General features: G+C 47.1%; 10 protein-coding genes, 1 non-coding gene and 1 pseudogene across 12 annotated transcripts; 8 read left to right on the top strand and 4 right to left on the bottom strand. All coding sequences in view use genetic code 12, as the record gives it.

The window, feature by feature from the left end:
* Positions 1-210: 210 nt before the first annotated feature.
* Positions 211-1,509, bottom strand: CXQ87_002502 (uncharacterized protein; the record flags this gene model as incomplete). Its single annotated transcript, XM_025481009.1, has 1 exon — positions 211-1,509. The coding sequence occupies one exon, from the start codon at positions 1,507-1,509 to the stop codon at positions 211-213; it is 1,299 nt and encodes a 432-aa protein (XP_025335309.1).
* A 547-nt stretch (positions 1,510-2,056) lies between these two features.
* LEU3 (leucine-responsive transcriptional regulator) lies at positions 2,057-4,690 on the top strand (the record flags this gene model as incomplete). Its single annotated transcript, XM_025481008.1, has 1 exon — positions 2,057-4,690. The coding sequence occupies one exon, from the start codon at positions 2,057-2,059 to the stop codon at positions 4,688-4,690; it is 2,634 nt and encodes an 877-aa protein (XP_025335308.1).
* Positions 4,691-6,553: 1,863 nt separating this feature from the next.
* CXQ87_002500 lies at positions 6,554-6,635 on the top strand. Its single transcript has one exon. It is a non-coding gene; the product is annotated as a tRNA-Leu (tRNA).
* Positions 6,636-6,814: 179 nt separating this feature from the next.
* Positions 6,815-9,067, top strand: FGR32 (Fgr32p; the record flags this gene model as incomplete). The annotated part of the gene is made up of 1 exon (XM_025481007.1): positions 6,815-9,067. The coding sequence occupies one exon, from the start codon at positions 6,815-6,817 to the stop codon at positions 9,065-9,067; it is 2,253 nt and encodes a 750-aa protein (XP_025335307.1).
* Positions 9,068-9,170: 103 nt separating this feature from the next.
* CXQ87_002498 lies at positions 9,171-9,240 on the bottom strand (annotated as a pseudogene). Its single transcript has one exon. The product of its transcript is annotated as a tRNA-OTHER (tRNA).
* Positions 9,241-10,340: 1,100 nt separating this feature from the next.
* On the top strand, positions 10,341-11,030 carry CXQ87_002497 (uncharacterized protein; the record flags this gene model as incomplete). The annotated part of the gene is made up of 1 exon (XM_025481006.1): positions 10,341-11,030. The coding sequence occupies one exon, from the start codon at positions 10,341-10,343 to the stop codon at positions 11,028-11,030; it is 690 nt and encodes a 229-aa protein (XP_025335306.1).
* A 1,648-nt stretch (positions 11,031-12,678) lies between these two features.
* CXQ87_002496 (uncharacterized protein) lies at positions 12,679-13,191 on the top strand (the record flags this gene model as incomplete). Its single annotated transcript, XM_025481005.1, has 1 exon — positions 12,679-13,191. The coding sequence occupies one exon, from the start codon at positions 12,679-12,681 to the stop codon at positions 13,189-13,191; it is 513 nt and encodes a 170-aa protein (XP_025335305.1).
* A 2,143-nt stretch (positions 13,192-15,334) lies between these two features.
* Positions 15,335-16,485, top strand: CEK1 (mitogen-activated serine/threonine-protein kinase; the record flags this gene model as incomplete). Its single annotated transcript, XM_025481004.1, has 2 exons — positions 15,335-15,496; positions 15,541-16,485. The coding sequence occupies 2 exons, from the start codon at positions 15,335-15,337 to the stop codon at positions 16,483-16,485; spliced, it is 1,107 nt and encodes a 368-aa protein (XP_025335304.1).
* A 555-nt stretch (positions 16,486-17,040) lies between these two features.
* Positions 17,041-17,637, top strand: EMP24 (Emp24p; the record flags this gene model as incomplete). Its single annotated transcript, XM_025481003.1, has 1 exon — positions 17,041-17,637. One exon carries the CDS (start codon positions 17,041-17,043, stop codon positions 17,635-17,637), a length of 597 nt encoding a protein of 198 aa, XP_025335303.1.
* Positions 17,638-19,511: 1,874 nt separating this feature from the next.
* Positions 19,512-20,774, top strand: AAT21 (aspartate transaminase; the record flags this gene model as incomplete). Its single annotated transcript, XM_025481002.1, has 1 exon — positions 19,512-20,774. One exon carries the CDS (start codon positions 19,512-19,514, stop codon positions 20,772-20,774), a length of 1,263 nt encoding a protein of 420 aa, XP_025335302.1.
* Positions 20,775-21,417: 643 nt separating this feature from the next.
* RPS27 (40S ribosomal eS27 domain-containing protein) lies at positions 21,418-21,833 on the bottom strand (the record flags this gene model as incomplete). The annotated part of the gene is made up of 2 exons (XM_025481001.1): positions 21,418-21,650; positions 21,755-21,833. 2 exons carry the CDS (start codon positions 21,831-21,833, stop codon positions 21,418-21,420), a joined length of 312 nt encoding a protein of 103 aa, XP_025335301.1.
* Positions 21,834-23,732: 1,899 nt separating this feature from the next.
* GLC7 (type 1 serine/threonine-protein phosphatase catalytic subunit) lies at positions 23,733-24,719 on the bottom strand (the record flags this gene model as incomplete). Its single annotated transcript, XM_025481000.1, has 1 exon — positions 23,733-24,719. The coding sequence occupies one exon, from the start codon at positions 24,717-24,719 to the stop codon at positions 23,733-23,735; it is 987 nt and encodes a 328-aa protein (XP_025335300.1).
* Positions 24,720-25,375: the final 656 nt, after the last annotated feature.

Below are 25,375 nucleotides of genomic sequence, written 5' to 3'. Positions count from 1 at the left end.
TGCATTCGAAACGGATTGTAGGTTTGATTATTAGAAATGTAGTATTAACTGGCTCGGGCAGATTTTCAATCAATTGTGGATCTGTACGGTCCACTATCCCACCTCTTTAGACATCAATCTTCACCACAAGCCCATTTAATGACTATCGACATCCTCTAAGTTTTGATATCCTCTAAGTTTTGATATAGAAATATTTTTAAACTGGCCCCCTTATGTATGCTTCGCTAAGACATCGCCATCAAGATGGGCAAAGCTTATACCTAAGATAGTATCAGCTACCACAAGACAAACACCATTTATAACAAAACCAAGACTAAGCAACCCGTGCTCTGCCAAATGGCCTGTGAAGAATGGCCCAATACAATTGGCAAACGTTTTGGCAATATTCACCGTTCCCATCACCCTGAGAAGGTCTGCTTTAGGAATAATAGCTGTCAAAAGCACCTGCCGGGGCACAACGTCCATTGTTCCTGTGGCACAGAACAAAAAGTAGAAAACGGCTGCCAAAAGGTATGTTTTGCAAAACGTGATGCTGAAGAAAAACACCGCCGAGGGGAGTTGGGCCGCTAAAATTGCTTTAACGGGACCTAGCCAATGGAACGTTACCGCCAGTGCTATAGACGACAAGGAGTCAATCATGTTGGTGAAGAAAAACAAGGTTCCCAAAGCCAGGGCCGCTGGATGAAAGGTTTTCTTGAAGTAGAAGACAATCCACGCTGGAGGCATGAAACCGTATCCCAAGGAATCGAGCATGAACACCACAAGAAGCCGAGGAAGTATGCGTTTTGTTTGAGGGCTGAAGCCGCTGCCGGTGGCGTTTTCAGCGCCATTTTCAAGAAGCTGCTCAGTCTCCAGATCCGTCACTTCGGCGCCTGTGTCGTCACCTAGGTACTCATGAAGTTCACAGTTTTTACTGAGACAAACCGCCAAAACTAGCTTGGCAAGGGCCACAGCGGAGTAGCCAATAAAAATAGCTCTGTAGCATTTTTCCAAGTCCCATTCGAGGGCGTAGTTCCAGTAGTCAACGAGAAATCCACACAAAAGAGCGCCTGAAGCAGCACCTAGACGGCCCAAAAATCCGTATAAAGCGAAGATGGACGCTCTGTGTTTAGGCGGCGTAAGATGGGAAATACAAACCTCCTCTACCGTTTTGAAAGGTCCTGTTTCATCGCCAGATGTCAGAATGACACCCAAAATTGCTGCTACCAAAAGAACCCAAAAGTTCAGAAACCATGCAAATACTAGCCCGGAAGCAAGCATCAAAATCGCTCCAGCGACCATCACAAGCCGTCTTCCAAGCTGGTCTGAGTACCACGTTAGAAGGTACGAGATTCCCGTGTCTCCTAGAAGCGTGAGTGTCATGAAAAGGCCAATATGAGCCTTTGAGACGCCAACAGCCTTGAGAAAAAGCGTAAGCACCTGGTTGGTGAGACCAAAACTGCCTCTTCTGAGAAACACAGATATGAGGAGCACGCGGACGTCCAGCGAGACCTCTCCAAGGGCGTTCATTGTGGGTTTTTCAATTGATATGTGAAAACTTTAGTAGTAGCGAACCGCTCTTGATAAGATGTAGGTTCGGAATTCCCAAAAATCGGAATCCTTATTCGTTCTTCGTTGTCAATAAGCGAGTTTTGCTGAACTTGACTTTTCAGCAATGGTTGGTTTATTGCGTGTATGTGTATGTTCAATCGTGAACTGCTGCTCTGGTGATCTGTTGATACCACAAACTCGAAACCTGCCAGAAGTGTCACAAAGCCAAATGGACCACTCCTCGAAGCTACTTTTCAAGGTATTGCAGAATCAAGATAATTAAGGCCTTGTAACGTCTCTCTTTCCGTGGTAGAAACAGCCCTCGAATTCCGCGTCGGTCTATCCAATCACTGAAACAACCAAGCAAAACCCTTCCTCTCAGCCAATAAATCCAAAATCCAAAAAGCCAAATCCAATTATCCCACCAAAGAGTCTATCTCTATCGTCCTCCTCAGGTGGTGTGGTTGTTTCTTTCTGGTGCAGGCCCGCGATGGGTTAAGTGTTGATGTCTAATTACTCCACAGACATGGATACCAAGTCCTCTTTGGACCGGTTGGCACACATCGCCAACATCACGCATGAGCTCACAGAGCTTAATCGGCAGATCAAGGAGGAGCCGACCCCGGATGTGGAAGTCCGAGGAGAAAAGAACGATCAACACGAAAACCTCAAACCTCGAAGACTAGCTTGCACTTCGTGTCGACAACAAAAACTGAAATGTGACGCCCAGGTGAGAGACCCGCTTCCGTGCACGAGATGTGAAAAGAAGGGGCTAGAATGTGTGGTGAAGGCGGATTTCAAGCGTACAGAGAAAAGAGCCCGATTGGCTTCGATCGAGAAGGAGTTTGCCGAGTTGAAGAAGACGTTTGGAGGGAGGTCTTTTGAAGGCACGCCTGTTCCTAATGCTCCGGTTGTTCCGTCGAATCTAGCGCCCCAGGCGGTCCAGAGTCCACAGATATCGAGGTTGAATGCTCAACTTGGTCTGAACGTGATGACTCCACAAATAAACGCCCAGATTCCGGGAAATGCACACATTTTGCCAAATCAGGGGCCTGTGCCCGTTCAGCAAGCTCCGCCGGCGGTACCACCCCAAATTGTCCCGGAGAAAGTGGACCCTCCAACGGCCATGGGGCATCGCTCATTTTTGAACATCAACCCGGGCGAAAAACCGTCCCAGGCACATAATTTTGCCGTCCCCGACCACGCCTTGCTCTGTGAGGAGAAATCGCTCGGAACCGTCACGCTTCTGCCCGAAAGTATCGGCCTGCTCTACATGGACTACGTTCACAACTACCACCCTACATTACCTGTCGTGGAGGTCGCCAGAGGCCCTGAAAGAATATACAGACTCTGCCCTTCGCTTTTCTGGGTGATTATGTTTGTGGCGCTGCGGCGGCTCAACGATAACGGCTCGCTTCTTTTGACGTTAGCGCCATTGATCAAGGATATTCTCTCTGAAATCACAATTTCTCCAATCACGCGGTACCACCCCACCGAGGAAGACGAGCCTATCATGAACGCCTGCTCTGTCTACTCCGTCCAGGCTTTCATATTGTACTCCATCTGGCCTCCATTGACGTCGTCTCTTAGTTCCGATTCCTCGTGGAACACTATCGGTGTGGCTTTGTTTCAAAGTATCAGAATTGGGCTCCATTCGTCTAGCCAGGTTCTCGACCAGGCTCAGCTGGAACCTATTTCTCCACAGCAGTATGCTATGGCCCAGGAGCAGATGAAAACATGGATTGTTTGCAACATTGTCTCGCAGAACATCGCTACCGTTTTTGGGTTCCCTGCATTCGTGCAATTCGACTCCTTGCGGCCACAGTATGTGGATTTGCCTGTGGCCACTCGGCACCTCATGGAAATCGCCCATTTCGAAGACCAGGTGGCTCGTTCATTGACCTCCAACCTCCATTTAGAGTACGGAACTCATCAGGTGAATGAGAGGCTTTCGCTTATAAAAGTTCTCCTCAGGCAACTTGACCAACTTGAGCTCAAGCTTACCTCCGACAATGTCCCCGATAACGGCTACAGAAAAATCAAATTCATTGTTGCACGAGTGCACCTTTTGACCCACTACTTTTTGGACGCCACAAACATCCCACCATTTGAGTTATCAAAGGGTCTTGTCAGGCTTTACAATGCCGCCATCTCACTAATCACCTGTGTCCAGACACTTATCTCCATTGAAAAAGACTTTGTCAAGTTCATGCCCGTGGTCTCAATTTTGAATATTTGGCAGGCATCTTTCGTCATAGTCAAGCTTGCACATTCACCTTTGAAATCTGTGCTTAATGTGGAGCAGGGCAAGCTGACATACATGAATGCCATATCCATTGTGGCTAGAGCATCTATCTTGAAACATGATGTCGCATACAGAGCCAGCGGAATTATGAGAAACATGTGGCCGCTCTTCAAGACCCTTGATGAGAAGCTGATGACGACTCTACTGATCAAGGCACGTTCACGAATGGCAGCTTCATTATTTTTCGACTGTTTGTCGCTTCTTCGTGACCAGGTTGGTATGGCTCAACTCAGCATTCGTACCGATGTCAGAGACAATGCTGATGACGACAATGACGATGAGAGCAATTCATACGGGGAAGAGGACGACGAAGAACAGGCTGTTTCTTCCGAAGACGAGGATCCCAAGGCTCGTCGTCAAAGCAAAACGCCGAGTCAGAAATCAACACCAGGCAGCATCACCAGTTCTGGCCGTAAGAGACGCAGATCTTTGTCCAATGTTGGCGATGCCGAAAGCAAAGCTCGTCGTATCATTCGTACCATTCCATTGGACCCTCAACCCATTGCAGCTTCAAAGCGGAGCTCGATCTTCAAGGTGGTGAACACCAGTGCGGAAACTTCACCCAGTATCAGAAACGACGAGTCTCATTCACGAAGCTCAGGGTCGCCTGCCTCATTTGTGAAGAATAATCATCATCAGCATGCGCCTCAGAATGGCCATAATCCTGCCACACCACAAATGCAGCAAGCGCAAAAGGCTCAGAGGCCGCAGAATAGAGAAACCTCTGATCTATACCTCAACTTTGACGAGTCGCCTTCACAGGGTGTGGGCAATCTCGATGTCTTTGACGTAAATAGTGATTTGATCTGGAAGGATGTGGACAGTCTCATGAACGACTTTGGCTTCCACGCATAAGAGAGTCAAAAGGGAAAGTGAATGGGATTATGGATATTACAGGGGCAGGGAGAAGGTAATGAAGATGGCGAAGTGGTCTCATGAATACCGTTGGTCTTGAGTTACGACACCATGTGGCCCTCCAAAACGCAACAAAATAGAGTTTTGTAGATAGTCATGCGTTTTTGGAAGGGCACAACTAAATAAATTCCAATTCCAGTGGTAATCCGGTCAATCAGCACTTGTAGTACTCTACCTGCTTGATAGTGCTGCATAAGGCCTCGCGTATATCAACAAACATCAAAACCCACCAAACCTCCATCTACACTTTTCCTCAAAAATCAAAATATCCACCAATCAGGATGTCCTCCAATGAAATGGTCAATCCTCACGAGCAGCAGCAGCTGGCTCTTCTTGCGCGTATCATCAACAGCACCAAATCGCTCAACGACTCGGTCCATGATATGAACTTATTTCTCCACAAGATCAACAGCGACAACAAAAACATCGATATTGTGGCGCAGATGTGGGAGAATTACTCGCTGAATGCTGAGTACAATCTTGAAGCCACCGGTCAGAAGAGGAAGCCACTTTGAGCAGCTGGGATTGAGTCTGCTAGATCGACGGATAAACTCAAAAGATCATCCGCTCGCATAAAGAAAATATGGTTAGCGAATCGTCAGTCACACATGAATCATTTCGTTGTGTGATGTGTATTCACTCGGGTCCTCTGTGCTAATGCGCCGGAATATCACATACCTTGACAAGCCTGCCGGTTCAGGCTTTCAGGAGGGTGGTTTGCAAAGACGAGATCGCTTCCTTTTAATTTTAAGGCTCGAATGAGCATTTCCCAAAATTTAATCTCAATAGGTTAATTAGAAGGTGTCTTATGGCTACATGCTGGCCACGACGAGCCTTGCAATCGAAATGGGTCCGACCAAATTTACTCAACATACACATCACGTATCATGATCAAGAGTTCGACTTCTAGGGTCTGGAAGGCAGAAAGGCTTTGGCTTATCGGCCCTTTAATCGATAGACTTGATGCCTAACCTGGGAATATAACTACAACCTGATAGGCTATCCACTCAAATACACTGAACAGACCCATTTGCTCCATCCTGTAATAATGTCAAGTTCCCTTGCTATTTCTTTGACTTCGAGACATCGTACCCTACATTCCATGCAACCCACATCAGTATGCCGCATCCCAAATGATGGTTTCCACCACTCATCTACACGACCAAGCGGTCCTTTTTCCAAATAAACTTTATTGATATGCTGAATTATAGTACATTAGCCAGAAACATCATCCCTCGACACTTAGTTCTGGGTTGGCAACATGCCGAATCTCTTCTTCAAAGTGACTCTCTGTCTAGAGTACTTGTCATCTGGGGAGAATCTGGCGGGGTGGGCGGATTTGGTAATCTCGCCGTCACCGGTGATCTTCTGCAAAGTGTAGACTCTCTTGCCGTCAGGGCCCAAAGTGTACATCAAATGCATTTTTGGAGGAGGTGGTTATGATGAGATGAGGTTCGAAAAACTTCATCAGTAGGTGCTACGACACCCGTACACCTCACGCCGGGATGGTTGCAAAAACGGCCCTGACTGTCCCCTAGAGGTATTAGTCAATATATTATGCCATAAATTAAATCCTATTTTGCTATTCATTTATCGTGTTAAGTTTTTACTAGTCTCTGTGGCATCCTAAAAGAGTTACGAGTGCTAACTCAGTCCCGAGGCATTTTTAGGTCTTTTAAGCTATTCCAGTGTAAGTTTTGCAACCAACTAATTACAAAGCACTACTTTTCAATTTTGAATCTTCTTATTAAAAATTCAACATATCTTTCATATCAAACCACCTCTCTCAACAACATATCAAATGGCTCTGTGGCCGAGCGGTCTAAGGCGGCAGACTCAAGTTCTGTTATCGTAAGATGCGCGTGTTCGAATCACGCCGGAGTCATTATTTTTTGGACATCTTTTCCAAATCTTTTTTATTCTATGTATTAGAAGCCTTATTTCAGCAGGCTGTTTCTGGAAACAAACCTGAAACTAAAGAAAGATCGCTGTCACGTGCTGTGTCACGTGCAGCGCTCGATATCGTCCACCTTGTCAAAACTCTATCTACAACTACCATTAACCATGGCTCCACCCAAAAAAGACGCATTTGCCGACTTGTTCCTGTCGGCTACGGGCCTGGGCCTGGGATCATCGCTAAATCAGAATATGAACAAGCTCTCCTTGCAGGAGCAATTGCATTCTCAGAAACCCAAATCACAAAGTCCATTCAATGACTGGGAGGTATTGTCATCTGGGAAATCAACCCCACCGGTCAAGCCAAGTTCACAGGCTCAGGATCCTTTTCTGGTTTTTGAAAATAAAAAGTCAGCACCAGCATCATCCATTGACGATGATCTACTATTCGGTCTAGGCTCCACATCCAAGCCTTCTACACCCTCAGTTCCACAGCAAGCACCTAAAGCACCAAAGCAGCCAAATAACATGGACAATCTCCTTGATGATGATTTCACGGACGCATTCACTCCTGAACCTGTCGCTCCTCCAAGACCTGAGCCAGAGCCTGAAATTGAAGAAGAACCCAAGATCCAACAACCTGTGGCTAGAAAGCCCTCTCAGGTTCCAGAGCTGGGGAGAGACTCCGTTTTGGCTGGTCTTGTCGACATTGGCTTCCCCGTTGATGTTTCCAACAAGGCGATTGACCAGGTTGGACCAGATCTTCAAGGTTGTGTGAATTTCATCATGAGTGGAGGAGAAAGGACCCCAGCTTCGGGTCGGTCATCCAGATCATCCAGACAGAACGCTCGTGCCAGTCCGCTGGGTCAACAAGACTTGGGTGCGGCGTTTCAGGATTTCTCTACAGACATGTTCAAGAAAGCATCGTGGTTTCTCGCCAAATCCAAGGAAACGGTTTCTAGAAACATTGAGCAGTTCCAGGGACGTGAGAAGGAGAACAATTCTATGCCTGCGTGGATGAGGCAGCAAGACGAATACAAGGAACGTGCGCTGGAAAGGAAGAAGGATGGCAGTAATTATGAAGATTACGGAACCGATGCAGAAAACATTGACCAAGAAGAGATTCAGCGAATTATCAGGTTGCAGAAGCAGCGCGAGAAGGAGAGACAGAGGCAGAGAATCGATAAGCTCAAAGAAGGTTTGAGCAGCAGCAAAAACAAAGAAAGCAGAGAAAGCCTGGCTCGTTCTTCCCCACAGCCACCCATGCCTAGGAGGCCTTCTCTGGCAGCCAATCAAAAGATTCAACCACCTCAGGAACCTGCTAGGCCAGTGTCTCAGCCAGTTCAGCCTAAAGATCAGCGTTCTAAACCTTCCCCAGCACTTCAAGAGGACGACTTATTAGGCCTCAGAGACGATTCCCTCACACCAAGTGAACGATTCAAAGCTTCTCAGGGAGACGATGATGTGTATGTCTCGTCTTCAAGAAGACGCCGTGCCAAGGTATCTTCCAAGCCCCGTGTGGCTACCTCGGAAGCACTCAATGCTTTCCAACAGTCAGATTATGAAACTTACAAAGCCAAAGGCACAGAAGCTTTCACGAACGGTAATTACGACGACGCATTCAACGCATACACCAAGGTTCTCGAGAGCCTTCCAGTTAAACACGAGCTTCGCATTGTCATCACTTCGAACTTGGCTATCACGAATATAAAGCTCGGAAATTACAAGCTGGCCATACAGTTGTGCGATGAAGGTATGGCATTGGTGGGAGAAAACATAAATGACGCTGATTGGGTCTTGAATGATAAGGAAATAAAGTACTGGTACGTTAAGTTATTGGCACGGAAGGCTGAGAGTCTTGAGATGACTGAAAATTTCCCTGCTTCGCTTGAGTGCTACATGGAACTTATATCCAAGCATGGTGTCAACGAGAAGAAAGTAATGGATGCCAAACGCAGAGTTAACAATATTGTGAACCCACCTAAACCAGCTCCAAAGAAGGCTCCCCAAGCATCTGACAGTGCACCAAACAAGGACTATGCCCAAGTGAAGAAAATCAGAAAACAGAACCTTGAGGACAAGCAGCAGGAGGAGAAAAAGTTCAAATTGCATGATCAGGTCCACGATCGTGTCCAAGCATGGAGTTCCGGTAAGGAGGACAATCTCAGGAACCTCCTCATGTCCCTTAGCGATGTTCTTCCCGAAAGACTCGGCTTCCCATTCATCACTACGAAGAAGATCACCATTAATGATCTTATGCTCACCAAAAAGGTCAAGATTAATTACATGAAGGTCATTAGTGCCATTCACCCGGACAAATTGGGTAAGTTCGAGTTGGAAGACCAAATGGTGTGCCAGGCCGTCTTCATCACCTTAAACAAGGCCTGGGACACTTTCAAGGAGCAAAACAACATAGCATAATAAAGTCACCAATAGATGAGAAAAAAAAAAAATAAGATAGACTCAGCAGTAGCAGCATTCAATCTGATGCTGCGTTAAAAGGGGAAAAAAAAAAAAAAAAGAACTCCGATACGGGAGTCGAACCCGGTCTGCTCGGTGAAAGCGAACCGTGATAGCCGTTACACTATATCGGATGTTTACAAATATTTGGTGTGCAGGGTCAATATATCGTCTAACTCTATTTGTGTCTATATGCAGTTCCAATTTGTTTTCGTTCAATTTTCCTAAATCTTTCTTGTTTACTCCAAGGAAGCAACTGTTCCAGCTTGAATATTTTCAAATTAGCTCAACTAGTCTGTGTTGGAAATGACGGAAATTTACCGGCTGCTTTGTTGGTATTAATGAGTAGGCTGATATCATTCAAAAAAGTAGCGGGTACACTGTGCCCTCACTGCCGCATTATCAAGATAATGTAATCAAATCCTCGACCGCAAAAATCAAAGAAACACTCTCAGTCAGAAGCGGATTCTTCGATTGACTGCACTATTCCACCTTGTCTCGAAATGAGAGCTTCGAAAGAAAAGGATGTGCTATTCAAACATTTCAGCGCCACATACAAACTGTACAAAGAATTTTTAAAAAGAAAAATGGTTTCAATAAGCAAGCAACTCTCGGGAGTCGCTTTGGCCTCTCGAAAACTTTCACGACATGACTTGTAAAGTCATTTATTGCGATCAATACGACTACCTTTGCTGCACAACAGGACATTCGTAGATTGTCCCAATAAAGAATGCACTTGTCGTAAGGATGGGTTGAAGTCACATTTGAACTGTTTTCGACTTCGCCGTCGTGGTGAAGCTCAGGTTTGGTGAGGAACAGATGACAAAGCCGGTAAGACTATTTGCGATATTCCATACATGTCCCGAGAAATTCAATAATCAAATGAAAGAAACTCATGAATGGTAGTGAAAAATTATATAGCAACTTTTTCTTTCCTTTAGGTGTTTGTTTATGTTATTCAGAAAGCTCACCATGTAAGGCCATTTTGCAACCAAATTGGGCGAGCAGGACCAAATCGTGAAACTGATAGTGGGGACAAAAAAAGCTACAACAAAGGTCTTTTATCGTCATTGCAACTGACATTTGAAGAAGATTCACAATAAAAACTCATCTAATCAGCCCTTCCTAATTCCCACCTCCGATGATTATTTCCATCATCAGAGCCGATGCGATGAGCATCGGTGCGAAACGTTACCCCAGATTTTCTCAAATTACATATTTCACGACAATCCCCATGCTGGAAAAAAAAGAACTAGAAAATGACATACTACGCTATAATGAGCTTTTGAAGCGCTCCGAAGAATTGGAGAAAGACATACCTCCCAGGCGAGAACCAAAGAGACCAGCCAAACCTGCAAAAGCACAGGTCAAGGAAGTCAAAGTGAAGAAGGAGCCAGCCAAAGTCAAGGTGAAAACGGAACCCAAGGGCACTAGAAGGCAGCCACCGAGAAAGAGCAAAGTTGCTGTGAAAATGGAGGAAGAGGAGGAGGAGATCGCCAGAAAGCCTAGTATACCACAAAGGAAGCGTCCTAAACCAAAGGCCAAAGAAGAAATGAGAAACTGTCCCAAAAGAATCAAGTATTTTCTGAGCCACAGGCCCGTGAAGAAGGAGGAACATGAAGAGAAGTACCTTCGTCTGAAGGTGAGATCTTTCGAGGACCACATATCAGTAACTCTGTCGTATAGTGACTTGATCCAGGCGGTGAAGGAAGACGAAGGAAAAACGCTTGATTTCGGGATGCTGATGAACTTGCTTCCGAAAAACATTGCTTTTGAGAAGAAGCGGTTTGAGTTTGGCAGTTCAAGCGAATTTGACTCCGTACTAGATCGCCGCCACAGTTTCAACGACGACATTGATCGATTTTTTCGACAAATAAGCGATGGAGGTGCTTTTACGGCGTCAAGCGATGTACCTCTAGTGTGATGAGGGTGGCCCCATGGGCATTTATAGAATTATAGAACAAGCATAAGCAGCACAGCCTCTGCAAGGCGCCCGAGTAGATGAACCAAAGTTACATGAAGATGGAGGTAAAAGTGAAAAAAGAAAAAAAAAAAAAAAAAAAAAAAAAAAAAGAAGCGAACAAAAAGCATTTTGGAGGAATGCAGCTTGGACACTTATCACAAGTGTAGTCTGAGCATTGGCGACAAGCCTGGGGTCCAAACCAACAACCACACAAGCATTACCACACCACGGGTCTGCTACACAAGCAAATTTTGCCAATTTCTCAACTACTCCTTCCGATTGCGCTTTTGGCAAAACAGTCGCTGTACGGTTCACGGTCCCAACCGCTGGTCGACTATTCTCAAGCGATGCACCCTCTTGACGTCACCCAGTCCAAGAACAGCGGGACCGGGGCACAGCGTTCCTTGATAATTAAAAAAAAGCCACCAAAAAGCGATTTTTCATTGGCGCCGCTGACCCACTCGTAGCCTCATCCACCTCACCAACTCACCACCAAACCTCATCACTCCACCAACCCAAATCCACAAGTACGGTCCGCCCAGAAAGGGTCCATACGCGTTCGCGCCTTGGCCCACAATGACACTAGCGATGACTTCTCCGTGCCATGACGTGAATATCTCGGCACCGGAGCCAAGAGATGAGAAATCTGACACAATGGCCAGGGGCAGCGGTTTTTCTGTTCTACAGCAAAAGGCTCGTTTGCTCCGAGGCAGGCGCTGAATGAAGCTGGCTGTTTATGCTGGGCTTCGTTGGACTGGCTACAAGGCAGGCTTTGGCCGGCAGCACAGCCAGGAACGGGGAGTGAACAAGTAGCTTTAGGATTTGGTTTTAAGAAAGTAAAAAAACAAAGGACATCATTTTTTGGCGACTCTTTCAAATCACTCAATTTACAAATTCACTGGTGCCGCTTTCTCGGGCCATTTGGTGGGACCATGGCGGTTTGCATCAGCTGCGACTGCGCCCCAGCAGAAGCCGAGCCTGGAGCCGTGGCGTACGTTGGTGGACGCTTTGCAAAACGCAAAAAAACCAATTTTTCAAAAAAACAGGCACATTTTGACTCTGCCAAACTTCCAAATTAAGGCCCTGGCTCTAAATGGCTCAATGGAAGGGCTAGCCCACCTCGGAGCCGCGGCGCAACCGCACGTGCTCGTATATTTTGACGTGCAGCTGCCAGCCAACGGTCGCCAAAACGGACCTTCCAAATACGACTCAAAAAAACCATGAAAATTTCCCGCCAAAACCGACTTTTCCGATTGCAACAATGTAAATTTCTTCCAATTTGGCCCACTAAAAGTACGTAATGCTCCGCCCCTACCCCCGAGGCGCTGCGCGCAGGCAAGCGAGTCCTGTCAAAAACCCCGTAAGTTTTCAGCCTGATCCCGACAAAGGACTGCTCCTGCCGGGGGTATATAAAGCCTGCATTTCTCCCAGATCAGCCCGTTTCAACGGTGTTTTTTCCCTCGTTTCCTTCCCTACCTTCCCCAGGTTTATCCCACCATACTCTTCTCTGCGTGCCCAGATCCGCCACGCCTGCACTGCCCTCCTGATCCGCTATAAATACAGCGCCATGGCCGTTTTCCGGAACTCCTCCCGAGCAAAAAAGTCCACCATGGAACAGACCACCCCACAACAACCCGAGGAACAAGGCGGCCACTACAACGCCCCCGAGATCCACGACCCGATCCTCAAAGCGGTCAACGAGGCCCAGCCTTTTGAGGAGGCCACCGCCGGCCATTTTGGCAGAAGACCTTCCTACTTGTCCCAGTCCTCTGGCGACTTGAAGGACCCCTTTGGCCAGCCCATCCGCCAGGCCGACATGCTGAACCCAGCCCGTTCCAGAAACGAGAGACCCTTGGACACGATCCGCGGCTTTGAGTACCAGATCACGGGCGACTTGTCGTACAGAGACCAGCTCGAGTCGAGCCGCTTGGGCTGGGGGTTCCACGAGGATTTCCCCCACTACAGCCTTCTGGGCCAGGGCGACGGCCAGGAGTACCTGCGGCCCGTGGCCAGCTTCAGCGGCGGCGAACAGGCCATGTACCAGGCCAACAACTACAGTGCATCGTCGTTGAAGCCAGAGACCAAGAAGAAGAAGAAGGGCCTTTTTGGCCGCAAGAAGTAGAGTGCCTGCCGGCGGCCGGTGCTGGTTGCCAGGCTGTCTGGTCTACGTTATGTTATGTTGTATACGAACGCGCCGAGGTATGGCAGCAGAGTGTAGGTGTTTGACGGTTGCTGGCTCGGATCGAGCCTCGCTGGAAGGCGGAGTAGTGGTCCAGGCATTAGGCGCCGTGCATATCACACAGCCCTGACTAAAACACAAAGACGCAGAAGGGGGTGCTGAGCTCCTTTTGCTGTGAAATTGATGATTTTAACGAGTTTTCTTTTTTGTAGAAGTGATGGTGGTGGTGGTGGTGATGTTAGTCTGGGGATTGCCGACGTAAAGATGCGTTAGGGCGCATACGTTTGGCTGCAAAACCGCCGATCATGCTCGGTGTCTGGAAAGGCTCACCTTATGGATGTTTGGTTGGGAGGGGTTATTTGTTGATTTTAGTGAAAAGGGGAAATTTAGAGGAAGAAAACGAAGCAAATTGAGGGGAATCCCAACTGGTGCAGATCGTATGGTGTGGCGATCGTCAGGTGTCTCAGAACAGAGAGAGGTATGAGAGGGTAGGTAAAGAGACTTTTGAGAGACTTTCAGCAAAAAAGAAAGGGAAGCTGAAAAACAGTGAATTCACAAGAGCAAATAAAATGGACTCACTGGGCTGTGTGAGGGCCGAGCTAAGTGGAAGTATGGTACTTCTGAGCCGTAATGCCGCAGCATGATGTAGGCGGAGGTGTGGTGATGTCCGATGGTGGGTTCAATATTAAAAGGAATTATTTAAAAGTTTGAGAATATCCGGGGATGACGGAGTATGGCAACTCCAAATTGGGTAAGTTTTGTGTGGTGTCACAGATGTTGAGGTGACGATTCCATATTTCAAGTAACGTCAGCTTCCAAGACGTCAAGGAGGCAGTAGTTGGTGGAGCTTAATGAGAACCATGAATAGGCTCCACCATTTGGCTAGGCTTGCCTGAGTGAACAACTGCAACTTCAAGGCATCTGTCTCTATTGTAGAATAGCACCAAATCGAGCACACAAACATCGACATTATCTCTTTTCACAACGCCCTTATACTACTGTAACACTCAAAGTACTAAAGATTGACTTAACGTTACTATGGCACCCCCTGACTCTAATCCGACTCTGTCCTCCCCTTGGAGTCAATTTCCTATTCCTACAGAAGACCAGGTACAGCTGACGCAAAATGGCGTATCTACATCCAGCTTTCGAGCCCATTCAGTAGCACCCTGACGAGCTTGCACATCAACAGCATGCTGTCACCGCACTTGCATTTGGCTGCAAACCCATCTCTGACAAACCTCTCAATAAACTCATCTAAATCACATTCAATTCCAGCCCATAGGCCTCTTATACACCAGCGCAATTAAACTCCAGACGCTGCACCCTATCGCCTCGAGGCGGTCGACCGCAATATAGATCTACAGCTCTCGAGGTCCGAAACACTGACGTAATTGAAACACCGTCATAAATCCCAAGTGTTTCAAAACTCATCCGCCTGCCTTGTTCCCCAGATCGACCAGGTCTCTTACACGGCATGTTTCAAGGTGACGCAATCGAGCTGTCGGTGACAGCCGTGCGTCGGGCGGTCTGCGGCAGGCGAATTAGAGTTTCGTACATTTTCTGGTTTCACAGTTTCAGGCCAAGGCCCGTATCCGCCAAAAGGCAAGAACCACCGACATTCCCGTTATCTAAAGGTCTGTATAGGCCGGCTCGCTTAACATTCCCCAGATCAATGGGCCACGCCAACTCAATGGCACATTGAGTAAACAAACGTTCAAAACACACAATACCATCATTGGATAATAAATCAAAAGGCCGTATTTGATCCCACTGTTTCAGTTTCGCCGGTGTTTCAGAATCACGGCCAGACCTCGCGATTTCGCAGCCACCCGCAGCAGGGTTCCGAAACCCCAGCCAGAGGTGTCCCAAAATCACCACATTAAAGGCAACAAAATAATTGTAGATAAAAATCCAAGAATCCCCGTCCAAAATATCCCACAATGAAATCTCACCCCCACCACTCCCCATCGCTGTGTTTCAGGTGCCGATCGTCCTGCGCTGCTACATCGCGTACATTTCCTCGTGAAACTCCCTCATATATACCCTCTCAGATACTCATTTCCAAAACCACCATAGCATCACCATGGACCAAGCGGTGTACCATCCCCAGTACCCCCAGCAGCACCAGCAAGTACACCATCCCCAGTATCCGCTGGACCAGCAGCCGCTAGAAAAGAACCAGCTTGACCACAAGTACAGATTCAATGTGCTGGATCATTACAGAATCGAAGAAATCGTGGGCAAGGTGCCTACGGCGTGGTGTGTGCTGCCACCCACAAGCCCACACAGCAGAGAGTGGCCATTAAAAAGATAGAGCCGTTTGAGCGGGAAATGCTTTGCCTCAGAACCCTCCGTGAGTTGAAGCTTCTCAAACACTTTAACCACGAGAACATCATCAGCATCTTGGCCTTGCAGCAGCCAGCGTCCTACGAGACCTTCAACGAAATCTACTTGATCCAGGAACTCATGGAGACAGACCTCCACAAGGTGATCAGAACACAGCAGCTTCTGGATGACCACATTCAGTATTTTGCTTATCAGACCCTCAGAGCCCTCAAGGCCTTGCACTCGGCCAACGTGCTCCACAGAGACCTCAAGCCGTCCAACTTGCTTATGAACGCCAACTGTGACCTCAAGATCTGTGATTTTGGGCTTGCCCGGTCGGTGGCTTCTTCAGAGGACAACTTTGGTTTCATGACAGAATACGTGGCTACGCGTTGGTACAGAGCTCCAGAAATCATGCTTACGTTTCAGGAGTACACTACTGCCATTGACGTGTGGAGTGTGGGGTGCATTTTGGCCGAAATGGTGACGGGCCGTCCGCTTTTCCCCGGCAGAGACTACCACAACCAGCTATGGCTCATAATGGAGATTTTGGGCACCCCAAGCTCCGAGGACTACTACAATATCAAATCGAAACGTGCTCGCGAGTACATCAGACTGCTCCCGTTCTGCAAGAAGGTGCCGTTTACTGAGCTCTTCTCGCAGGTGCCCGAGGTGAATCCTTTGCTTATTGACTTAATCGAGCAGCTTCTCGTGTTCAACCCGGCCAAGCGTATCACAGTGGAGAATGCCCTAGCGCACCCATATCTCGATATATACCACGATCCCGAGGACGAGCCATGCAGCGAGCCGATTCCCGACAATTTGTTTGACTTTAACAAGCACAAGGACCAGTTGTCGATTGCCGACTTGAAGAGGCTTCTCTACGAAGAGATCATGCAGCCGTTATAGCATATAGACATTGAGCATACGAGCCACGATAAAACAATAGCCATAAACTAGACAGTTGGGAATGTGTAGGTGTGGTGAGGTAGAAAAGCGGTAGATTTAAGAATGAAGCATCAACTATGGTTTTGAGGGCTTCATTGTCTGGAGATTTATGATATCTGCGATCTTGAAGTCCGTCCATGTCTTTATTTCAAAATTGTAGACAAAAGAGAACAGCCTTGAATCAACGTTGATTGTGAAATTTTTGAAAAATGCCTATCCTTCAAAAATTTCAATTTTCTTATCCTAATAGGTTCACCATACTGAACCAGGCCGATTGTTCGGTGGTGCGATTGAAGGCTATAGGTATACAATTTATGAATCCCGCCTAATGAGCAAAACCCAAATTTTCGTAATTTGGCAAAACTATATTTTTCATCCAAAGTCCCCTAAAAACCTTCAAAGCAGCCTCCCTGGCGGTTTGATGAAACCGATACCCAGGCAGTCGTGCAGGGACCGCGTTGAAGAAAACACGCAGCATTTCCAGATCACCAAGTCAACTCCAACTCCACCACGATAATGAACTTTTTCGCCCTCGTGTTCATGCTTGTGGCGGTCGTGCAGGCACATACCGTGCTCTTGCCGCCCCACGGAAAGCAGTGTTTCTTTGAGCACCTCAAGGCTAACGATGAGTTGTCCATCAGCTACCAGGTTGGTTCCAGAGACCCCAACAACGCTGAGCAGTACACCATTGATTTCTACATTATTGCTCCTAACGACAAGATGAGAGTTTCTAGAGGCAGCGTTGACCACGGTGACGAGACCGTCAAGGCCGAAATGACCGGCAGATACAAGTACTGTTTCCTGAACGAGAAGTCGTCTCGTGTCGACTTGGATGTTTCTTTCAACGTGCACGGTGTGGTGTACATCGACGTGAACGACCCCCAGTCGGACACTTTGGACTACGCGATCCAGAAGTTGGGTGAATTGACCAGCGACGTCAAGGCTGAGCAGAACTACTTGGTGATCAGAGAGAGAACCCATAGAAACACCGCAGAGTCGACTAACTCGCGAGTCAAGTGGTGGTCGATGTTCCAGATTGTAGTTGTGGCCGCCAACTCGTTGTTCCAGATCTACTACTTGAAGAGGTTCTTTGAGGTGAGGTCGGTCGTCTAGTCCACCCCATAATTGTGCATATCCGGTCTCAGACCACCAACGGCAAAAGTCAATAAACGAGACGTAATAGAGAGATGTAGTGGAGGCAGATTGACGTTGAAGGGGGTGTCGGTGTCTGAGGAGTGTTTGTAGGTTTGACAGCTCTGGTGACACCAAGAGAGAATAATTAACAAAGAAGAGCCAATTTATTTTCGCTCAAATTCCATTACTCTTATAGTCATTATTGCTTTGGCAATATAGAAAAGAAGAAGCATGAAAATTTAGGAGCTTTAGTGGCATGAGTCTTGATAAATGATGTGGGATAGGAAGTACGATATAGCCATCACCGACTGCAAATCCAAATCAGCATTCCTTGAGAAGAAGGTTGATAAAGCGAAGAAGGTTGATAAAGCTCATTCAATGTCAGAATACACTATATCACTTCATTCAAGAATGCAGGTTTTGATACTTCATGGACTTCCCTGTCCTTTCCATCTTCATCACACGGCTATCACGAAAGAGGTGTCGAATCATCGACCATCCAAAACCGTCAAACATCAAACATTCCACTCCCAGTTTTCAACTTTAAACAGATCACTACTTCAAAAATTTCCCACCTCAAAATACTCCTACATTACCTCCAACCTCCACATCTTCTCCATTAATGGCGGCCTTGAGGGTGCATTGAGGTGCGTTAGCGGGTCCAAGTCCGAGCTGGCCGAGACCAAAGTGCAACGGCCAGGTTCGCCAAAAACCGAGCTTTCTAGGAAAAAACAAAAACACAAAGAAACAGAAATTAGCGGGCTACGGCGTTTGGATAATGGCTGCGAAAATCGTCCCGAAACTGGCAACCCAAAACGCACAAGGAGTGAAAAAGACTGAGAGAACGAGGCGTTTGGTCTCAGTTAAGGGCAAAGGACCGTCAGCCAGAATGCAAAATAAGCTTTGCTGAACCGGGTGGCCTTGGCGGGGCAGGTGGGGCAGGTCCCTGGATTCTCCGGTTTCCAAACCCCGAGACCCCAGATTTCGGCAACGAGGGCTATCGAAGAATTGATTTGATTGGTCATTTTGTTTTCTCTTATAATTTTTTTCTATTTGAGAGCTCTGGTGTTTAAGACGGGTGTCCCGAGACTCGCCTGATTCCTGTGTGGGCCTGGCCAGTTGCCTATTTCGTTCCAGGCAGGTATGACAGTTTTTCAAAATAGTGAAAACACCGTGACCAGCGGTTGATAATATGGATTCGAGGGTGGTTTTTAAGGTTTGGTTACGGTTTAGGGAAGGCAATGCTCTGTGATAGGACGACCGGTGAAATTCAATGGACTGTGAAAGAAGCGTTCAATGGATCTTACATTGTCTGTCGAGCCGCCAAGGAATACCTATTTTTCAGAACGGCTAGTTGCAAAGTACAACTTCAGCATTGTAGTTCAAAAATAAAGGTGAAGAGGTGGAATGTCGGCACTTTCGGCCCCCGAACCCAAGCCTTCTTTTTCAGAATATCCCAAAATACCGGCTAAACCAGGGTTCTCCATCATCTCTCCACACTCTGACACAAGCGAGTGCGCTTTGGGTGCAAATCGACCGTGCATCGGCGCCACACTCCCATACATAGACGGATTTTTTTGAAAATTCAGCCAAACCATCCCTCCACCAATTGTTGCCAATTCATCAAAATTCCAAATCCCAACCCCCTTTTATACTTTCTTTAGGCCCACCCAACATTGGGATACGGCACCAGCCAACCCGTACTGCATGCAGTCCGAGTCCTCCAGATTCAGCGCGCCGTTAAGCACCGCTCGGCTCAAAGGAACTCCTGTGTGACCCCACCATTTATTCCGAGCACATATATAAGCAGCTGATTACCTCCTCACTTTTTCTGCCCCTCCATAATCCTCAACATGTCCAAGTATTTTACGGAAGTCAAGGAATTGCCCCCAGACCCCCTTTTCGGCCTCAAGGCCCGTTACGTCGCCGACAAGCGTACCGACAAGGTCGACTTGGGCATTGGTGCTTATAGAGACAATAACGGCAAGCCTTGGATCTTGCCCGCCGTCAGAAAAGCTGAGAGAAAGTTGATCGACTCTGAGGGCTACAACCACGAGTACCTTTCGATCTCAGGATACGAGCCATTTTTGGAGCAGAGCGCCAAGGTGATTTTGGGCGAAGACTCCCAGGCCATCCAGCAAGGTGCTGTGGTGTCTCAGCAATCGCTTTCAGGAACTGGTGCTTTGCACTTGGCTGCTGCTTTCTTGAAGCAGTTCTACGCTGGCACCCACACCATCTACTTGTCGAAGCCAACCTGGGCCAACCACAACCAGATCTTCTCCTCCGTTGGTTTCAAGGTCGAAAGCTACCCATACTGGGACGCCCAGAACAAGAAGTTGGACCTCGAAGGCTACCTTGCCACCATCAAGTCCGCTCCTCGTGGCTCGATCTTTGTCTTGCACGCCTGCGCCCACAATCCAACTGGTTTGGACCCAACTGCCCAGGAGTGGACCCAGATCTTGCAGACCATTGCTGAACACGACCACCTTCCCCTTTTCGACTCGGCCTACCAGGGCTTTGCCTCGGGCGATTTGAACAAGGATGCTGCTCCTATCAGAGAGGCGATCAAGGCAGGCACCATCTCCTCTCCTATCCTCATTTGCCAGTCGTTTGCTAAGAACGTTGGTATGTACGGTGAGCGTGTGGGTGCTATCCACGTCGTTTTGCCTCTCAGTGAAAACGCCAGCACCAGAGACCCATTGAAGAAGGCCATCAAGTCGCAATTGAACAAGTTGACGCGGTCTGAGTTCTCCAACCCACCAGCTTACGGTGCTAAGATTGTCGCCACCATTCTTACGGATGATGAGTTGCGTAAGCAGTGGCAGGAGGACCTCATCACCATGTCTTCAAGAATCATCTCCATGAGAAAGGAATTGAAGAGACAGTTGGAAGAATTGGGAACTCCCGGTACCTGGGACCACATCACTAACCAGACTGGTATGTTCTCCTTCACCGGTTTGAGTGCCGACATGGTGGCTCGTTTAGAGAAGAACCACGGTGTGTACTTGGTGAGCTCCGGTAGAGCCTCTGTTGCAGGTTTGAACGAGCACAATGTCTCCAAGGTGGCTAATGCCTTTGACGAGGTTATCAGACACTTTGCCAAGTCCAAGTTGTAATCAGCAGAGCTATATATTAATCGATATTCATGATCATTGCGAATTTTCTAAGTTAGAGGTATTTGTAGCGTACAAAGGGGATTAGGTCTAGCAGAGCAGTCTTAGTGAGTGATACTACAACGGATCCGGTAGACCTCAATTGAAAAAGTGCAATTGTAGACATTGAACCATGTTAACCTGATTTTGAATTGAAAGTTACTGACGCATGGGTTCTTCAGACTCTAGCTGAAAGAATGGATACAGTGTAATATGTTCCTCACATAGTCTTGATGCCTACCCCAGATGATATTCACCTATACATTGAATTACAATCTTCAAATGAAACCCAGATCTACCATAGACTGAACTTTTTAAAGTCATCCGATGTAAGAATTAATATCAGGCGTTGTGAGTAACAATAATTAAGGAGGTTCAGTGAGTAGTGTGGGATCCGTGCTCATGATACACCAATTTCCCCACCACCAAGGTGTGTATCAAGTAAAATCAAAGGCCTTATTGATCTCAAGAATCATAGAAATCTCTAGGTAAGTTTGCCCCGGTTCTTCAATTATCTACAGTGTAATTGGCTCCTTTCTATAAGAACCACATCTACAACGTATCCACATATATGCATGTTTTATTCTTTATTAATTACGCCTAAGGCTTACTTTCTTCTGAAAGAGCAGCCCTCGGTCAACTTAGCCTTACCACCGGTTGGGGTGCACAAGACAGTGGAGCAGTTGTCACAGGTGACAGCGGTCTGTGCGTGGGAGAAGACAGTGGTGATGTTCAAGCAGCCCTGGCACTTGACGTCCATGAAGTAGGATCTTGGGCCCTGCACCAAGGTCTTCTTCTTGTGTTTCTGAGCTTCAGTAGCTGGGTTTGGGTGCAACAAGTCTTGAACTAAAACCTGGATGTTAGTGGGTTGTTGGGGAGATTAAGCCGTGCGCCGGTGTCACAGAGTGTAGCTGTTTGGGAATCATGGGAAAACGAGATTTTACTGCTTTGAAGGTCGTCAGTCATGGATGGGTCGTCTAGGGTTGTTGGAAGTTCTTTTCGACTAGCTCCTGATGTAGACATCGTAAGAATCTGGGAAAAGCGGGATTGGATCGGGAATGACGGGGAGACATGGGCTAGCGCTCTGGCGTTCAACGGCACGGCCGTGCTTGGGTGGTTTCACATACCATATTGAGTCTATTGAATGAGAAAGAGTTTTCACTGAGAAGAAGTGATAATTTTTTCAGGGCAGCAGAGTGAGAATTTGGGGTCTTGTGTGCAGTGCGGTTTTCGTTTTTTTGTGTGGCCTCGAGCCACTGGTTTTGTATGGAGAAGTGCGCTTTTTACTGTCTTGTGTGTGCGCACGGAGGAGAAACATTTGGTGAGGATGCACGGGTTTTTACGAATCACGTGTCGGTGTGACTGTCTTTTTCCAACACAACCAGGCGAGTCAGGCCCCAGAAATAAGGCCTTTTATTAAGGCGAGAAAATAGGGTTGTCTCATTTAGCGCTTTTGGTAATATCATCGAAATTCATGAAATTCGGGCCGTGGCGCATGCGAGTGGCTGCGAAAAGTGTCTCAGAAGATGGTTCGTTAGCAGTGATGAAAGGTTGATAAATTAAGCGTTTTGGAGCTCGACTTCTATCAAATACGTAAATACGCTGGTACACGTAGAAGGCCATGAAATTGGGGGAAAGTAATAAGCTCAAGTTCTGGTGTAGGTAATGTGCATCTCGTACCGCTTTATCTCCTATGATATAGGACTCAGTCTTAGGTATTTAGATTCTGTTCATAACATATCAGAATCACCAGATGTGAGGAAGAGAGAGATCATAAAACATCTGAAAAACACTTAGGACACGAATAGGTCAGCGGATCGTAAATGACCTATTTAGGACTCGTCCTCTAAGACGATATAGAGCTCTTACACTTGCCCAATTCTTCACTCAAAATATCATCAAAGGGACCGCTTTTTTAAATTGTTAAACATGAAGATATTTTTTCCTAAAGAACCGCTAAACTGTGGAGGGTTTTTGCTCAAGAAACTCTTATCATTGTGATGTAGCTTGACGCAGACCGATTGTGTCTCAGATTCCATACACAATTATGGATGTTCCCAACTGAACAATGTAATGCCTTCTAGAATGCTTCAAAACGTGGCATAACACTTTAAATCGCCGTATCATGGTTCGTTCGAACGCTACTTCGTCGTCGTTCAAATAATCATCAATTCACTTGTAAACGAAAAGTATAATATTGGCCAAAATTCCAGACATCCTAACAGCAGCCAGCTCGGCATCCATCAGAACCAAACTCCAAAAGGAGCCAAAGCCCTGGAAATCTTCTCTTCGCTGCGCTGCATGTACTTCGCTATCAAGCAACTATATAAGATAGGAACTATAAAAGATAGATAAGTATTAAGCTTTCTCAGACCCAAGGCAAACCCAAACACACGATTGAAAATCTATACGGCTTTACTGACTTTTTGATATTACGCAATCGGTGTGGGTCTGGCCTCGGTCTGCTGTTTCAGGTAACGCTGACTCTATGTTCTGCTCTAGCTCCTCGTCCCTTCGTCGGTCTTTGCACACGTTCGCAACAGCCCTTTCTCAAAGTATTTACATTTGTCTCTGGCTGCAAAGTTGGGCGAGGGCATAACACTGGGCTGCGACAGTTCAAGTCGTGAGCAGCGAAAATCCAAAAGGCAAAAAAATAAAAAAAATTCTGACGTTCGTAAAATGGATGCATGTAAAGAATGACTGGATTAGTCTGGCTTGCCAGCTCACGGTTGTAAAAGCGGCATTGGGGCTAAAATACACGGCTTCATGGTTGTGAAGCCACAGCAGATAAAAAAACCAAGGATAAAAAAATAAGACGGCACGGTGAGTGAGCTCAACTCCAACATCGTAAGAAACATCATCATCAATTCTTGCAATGAAAGCTGTCCTAAAAGTGGATCAGCCGATTAGGTGCGGAGTCGCTTACTTGGAGCCGCGCTTGGCTTTCCTTGGAGGGGTGACCGGTCTGTTGTTGCCGACACTGTTTGGAGGAGGGTAACGTGGTCTTTTGTCTGCTGGTTTCAAGATCTGGAAAGAGCATAGTAAACTCTCATCGACACTCATCATAGCTCCGGCGTTGTCAAACTCACCACAGTAGTTGGGGGCCGAGAAAAGGGTCACCAACTGTCTCTTGGAGAAGAATTCGTAACCATCTTCCACCACCTGGTGAGCTCTGCATATCAAATCCATGTCGTGTTTTTGAAGGAAGCGGGACACCACGTCGGGTCCGAAGGTGAATGAAACACCACGGTCGTTTTCGGACCAGCCGGCAATGTCCTTGTCGGGATCGGACCACAACAAGTCACAGAGCAATCCCACGTCGGGGATGTCTGTAGGTCTCATGACTCTTCTGATTTGCTCCATGGAGTTCAAGTCTGGGGACAAACCTCCGTGCATGGTGAAGATCTTCTCGTCTATGATGGCGGCAATGGGCAAACAGTTGAAGCAGTCGGTGAAAGTCTTCCATAACTTGATGTTGTACCTTCTCTTGCACTCGTCGTAGAAACCGTAAATACGGTTGATGGAGGCACACTCGTGGTTGCCTCTCAAGATGAAGAAGTTCTCTGGGTATTTGATCTTGTATGCCAAGAGAAGACAGATGGTCTCCAAAGACTGTTTACCTCTGTCGACATAGTCACCCAAGAAAAGGTAGTTGGCCTCAGGGGGGAAACCGCCGTACTCAAAGAGACGCAATAGGTCGTAGTATTGGCCGTGGATGTCACCACAGATCTTGATGGGGGCCTCCAACTCTAACAAAATTGGTTGTTGGATGAAGATTTCTCTTGCTTTGGTGCACAAGTAGCGGATTTCGTGTTCAAGGAGGGTCACCTGCTTGCCGGGTCTGGACCCTCTGACCTCCAACAATCTGTCGACGATGGAGTCGATGTCGGCTTCCTGGTGTTCAGCCATGGAAAGGGGTTTTAAGCTTGATTTATGGGTTTGTAAAAGCCACCTGGAGGAAACAGGGGATTATGCTGGGAGATGAGTTTTTTTAAGGAGGGCAAAAAAAAAACGCTGGCTGGACGGTGCTGGCGTGCTTTTCTTTCCTTGGCTGGATTTGGTGGGAGGAATAAAAGGTGGTGTCAGCGAAATGAGAATGGGAAGGCAAAAAAAATAAAAAAATTATGTGCTCTACCGATATTGTATAGTGAGAAAAACAAATCTGGGAAAATTGGGCAGTGTCTATTGACAGCGCACTTTTTCTGAAGACCAGGGGGTGAACGCCGCGACATTTGTTGCTATGGATCACGTGAGTGGGTCCTCCAGTCTGGCTGCTAAAACTGCTTTCCCGTGCCTCAGGGTATTTCGGAATAGGGGGATTTGAAATCAGCAGCGTCAATTGATCATATCTCGATGGAAATTTTGTTGAAAAGACGCGAAAATTGGTGTTTTTGATGAGGGCTACGAGCACTGAGGTAGCAGTCCGGATAAGAGAGGTGCGGATAAGAGAGGTGCACAAGCTGGCAAAATTGCTCCTGGATGGCCCAGGCGGTCTATTTTCATCTCCGGTAAAAGCCGATCAATTATGCGAATGTCAACTTTTAAATTCGAATGTTGACGAGTTC

Source organism: Candidozyma duobushaemuli (genome assembly GCF_002926085.2).
Source record: "Candidozyma duobushaemuli strain B09383 chromosome Unknown B_B09383, whole genome shotgun sequence".
NCBI classification, from domain to species: domain Eukaryota; kingdom Fungi; phylum Ascomycota; class Pichiomycetes; order Serinales; family Metschnikowiaceae; genus Candidozyma; species Candidozyma duobushaemuli.
This window is presented reverse-complemented; position numbering and strand designations above follow the sequence as displayed.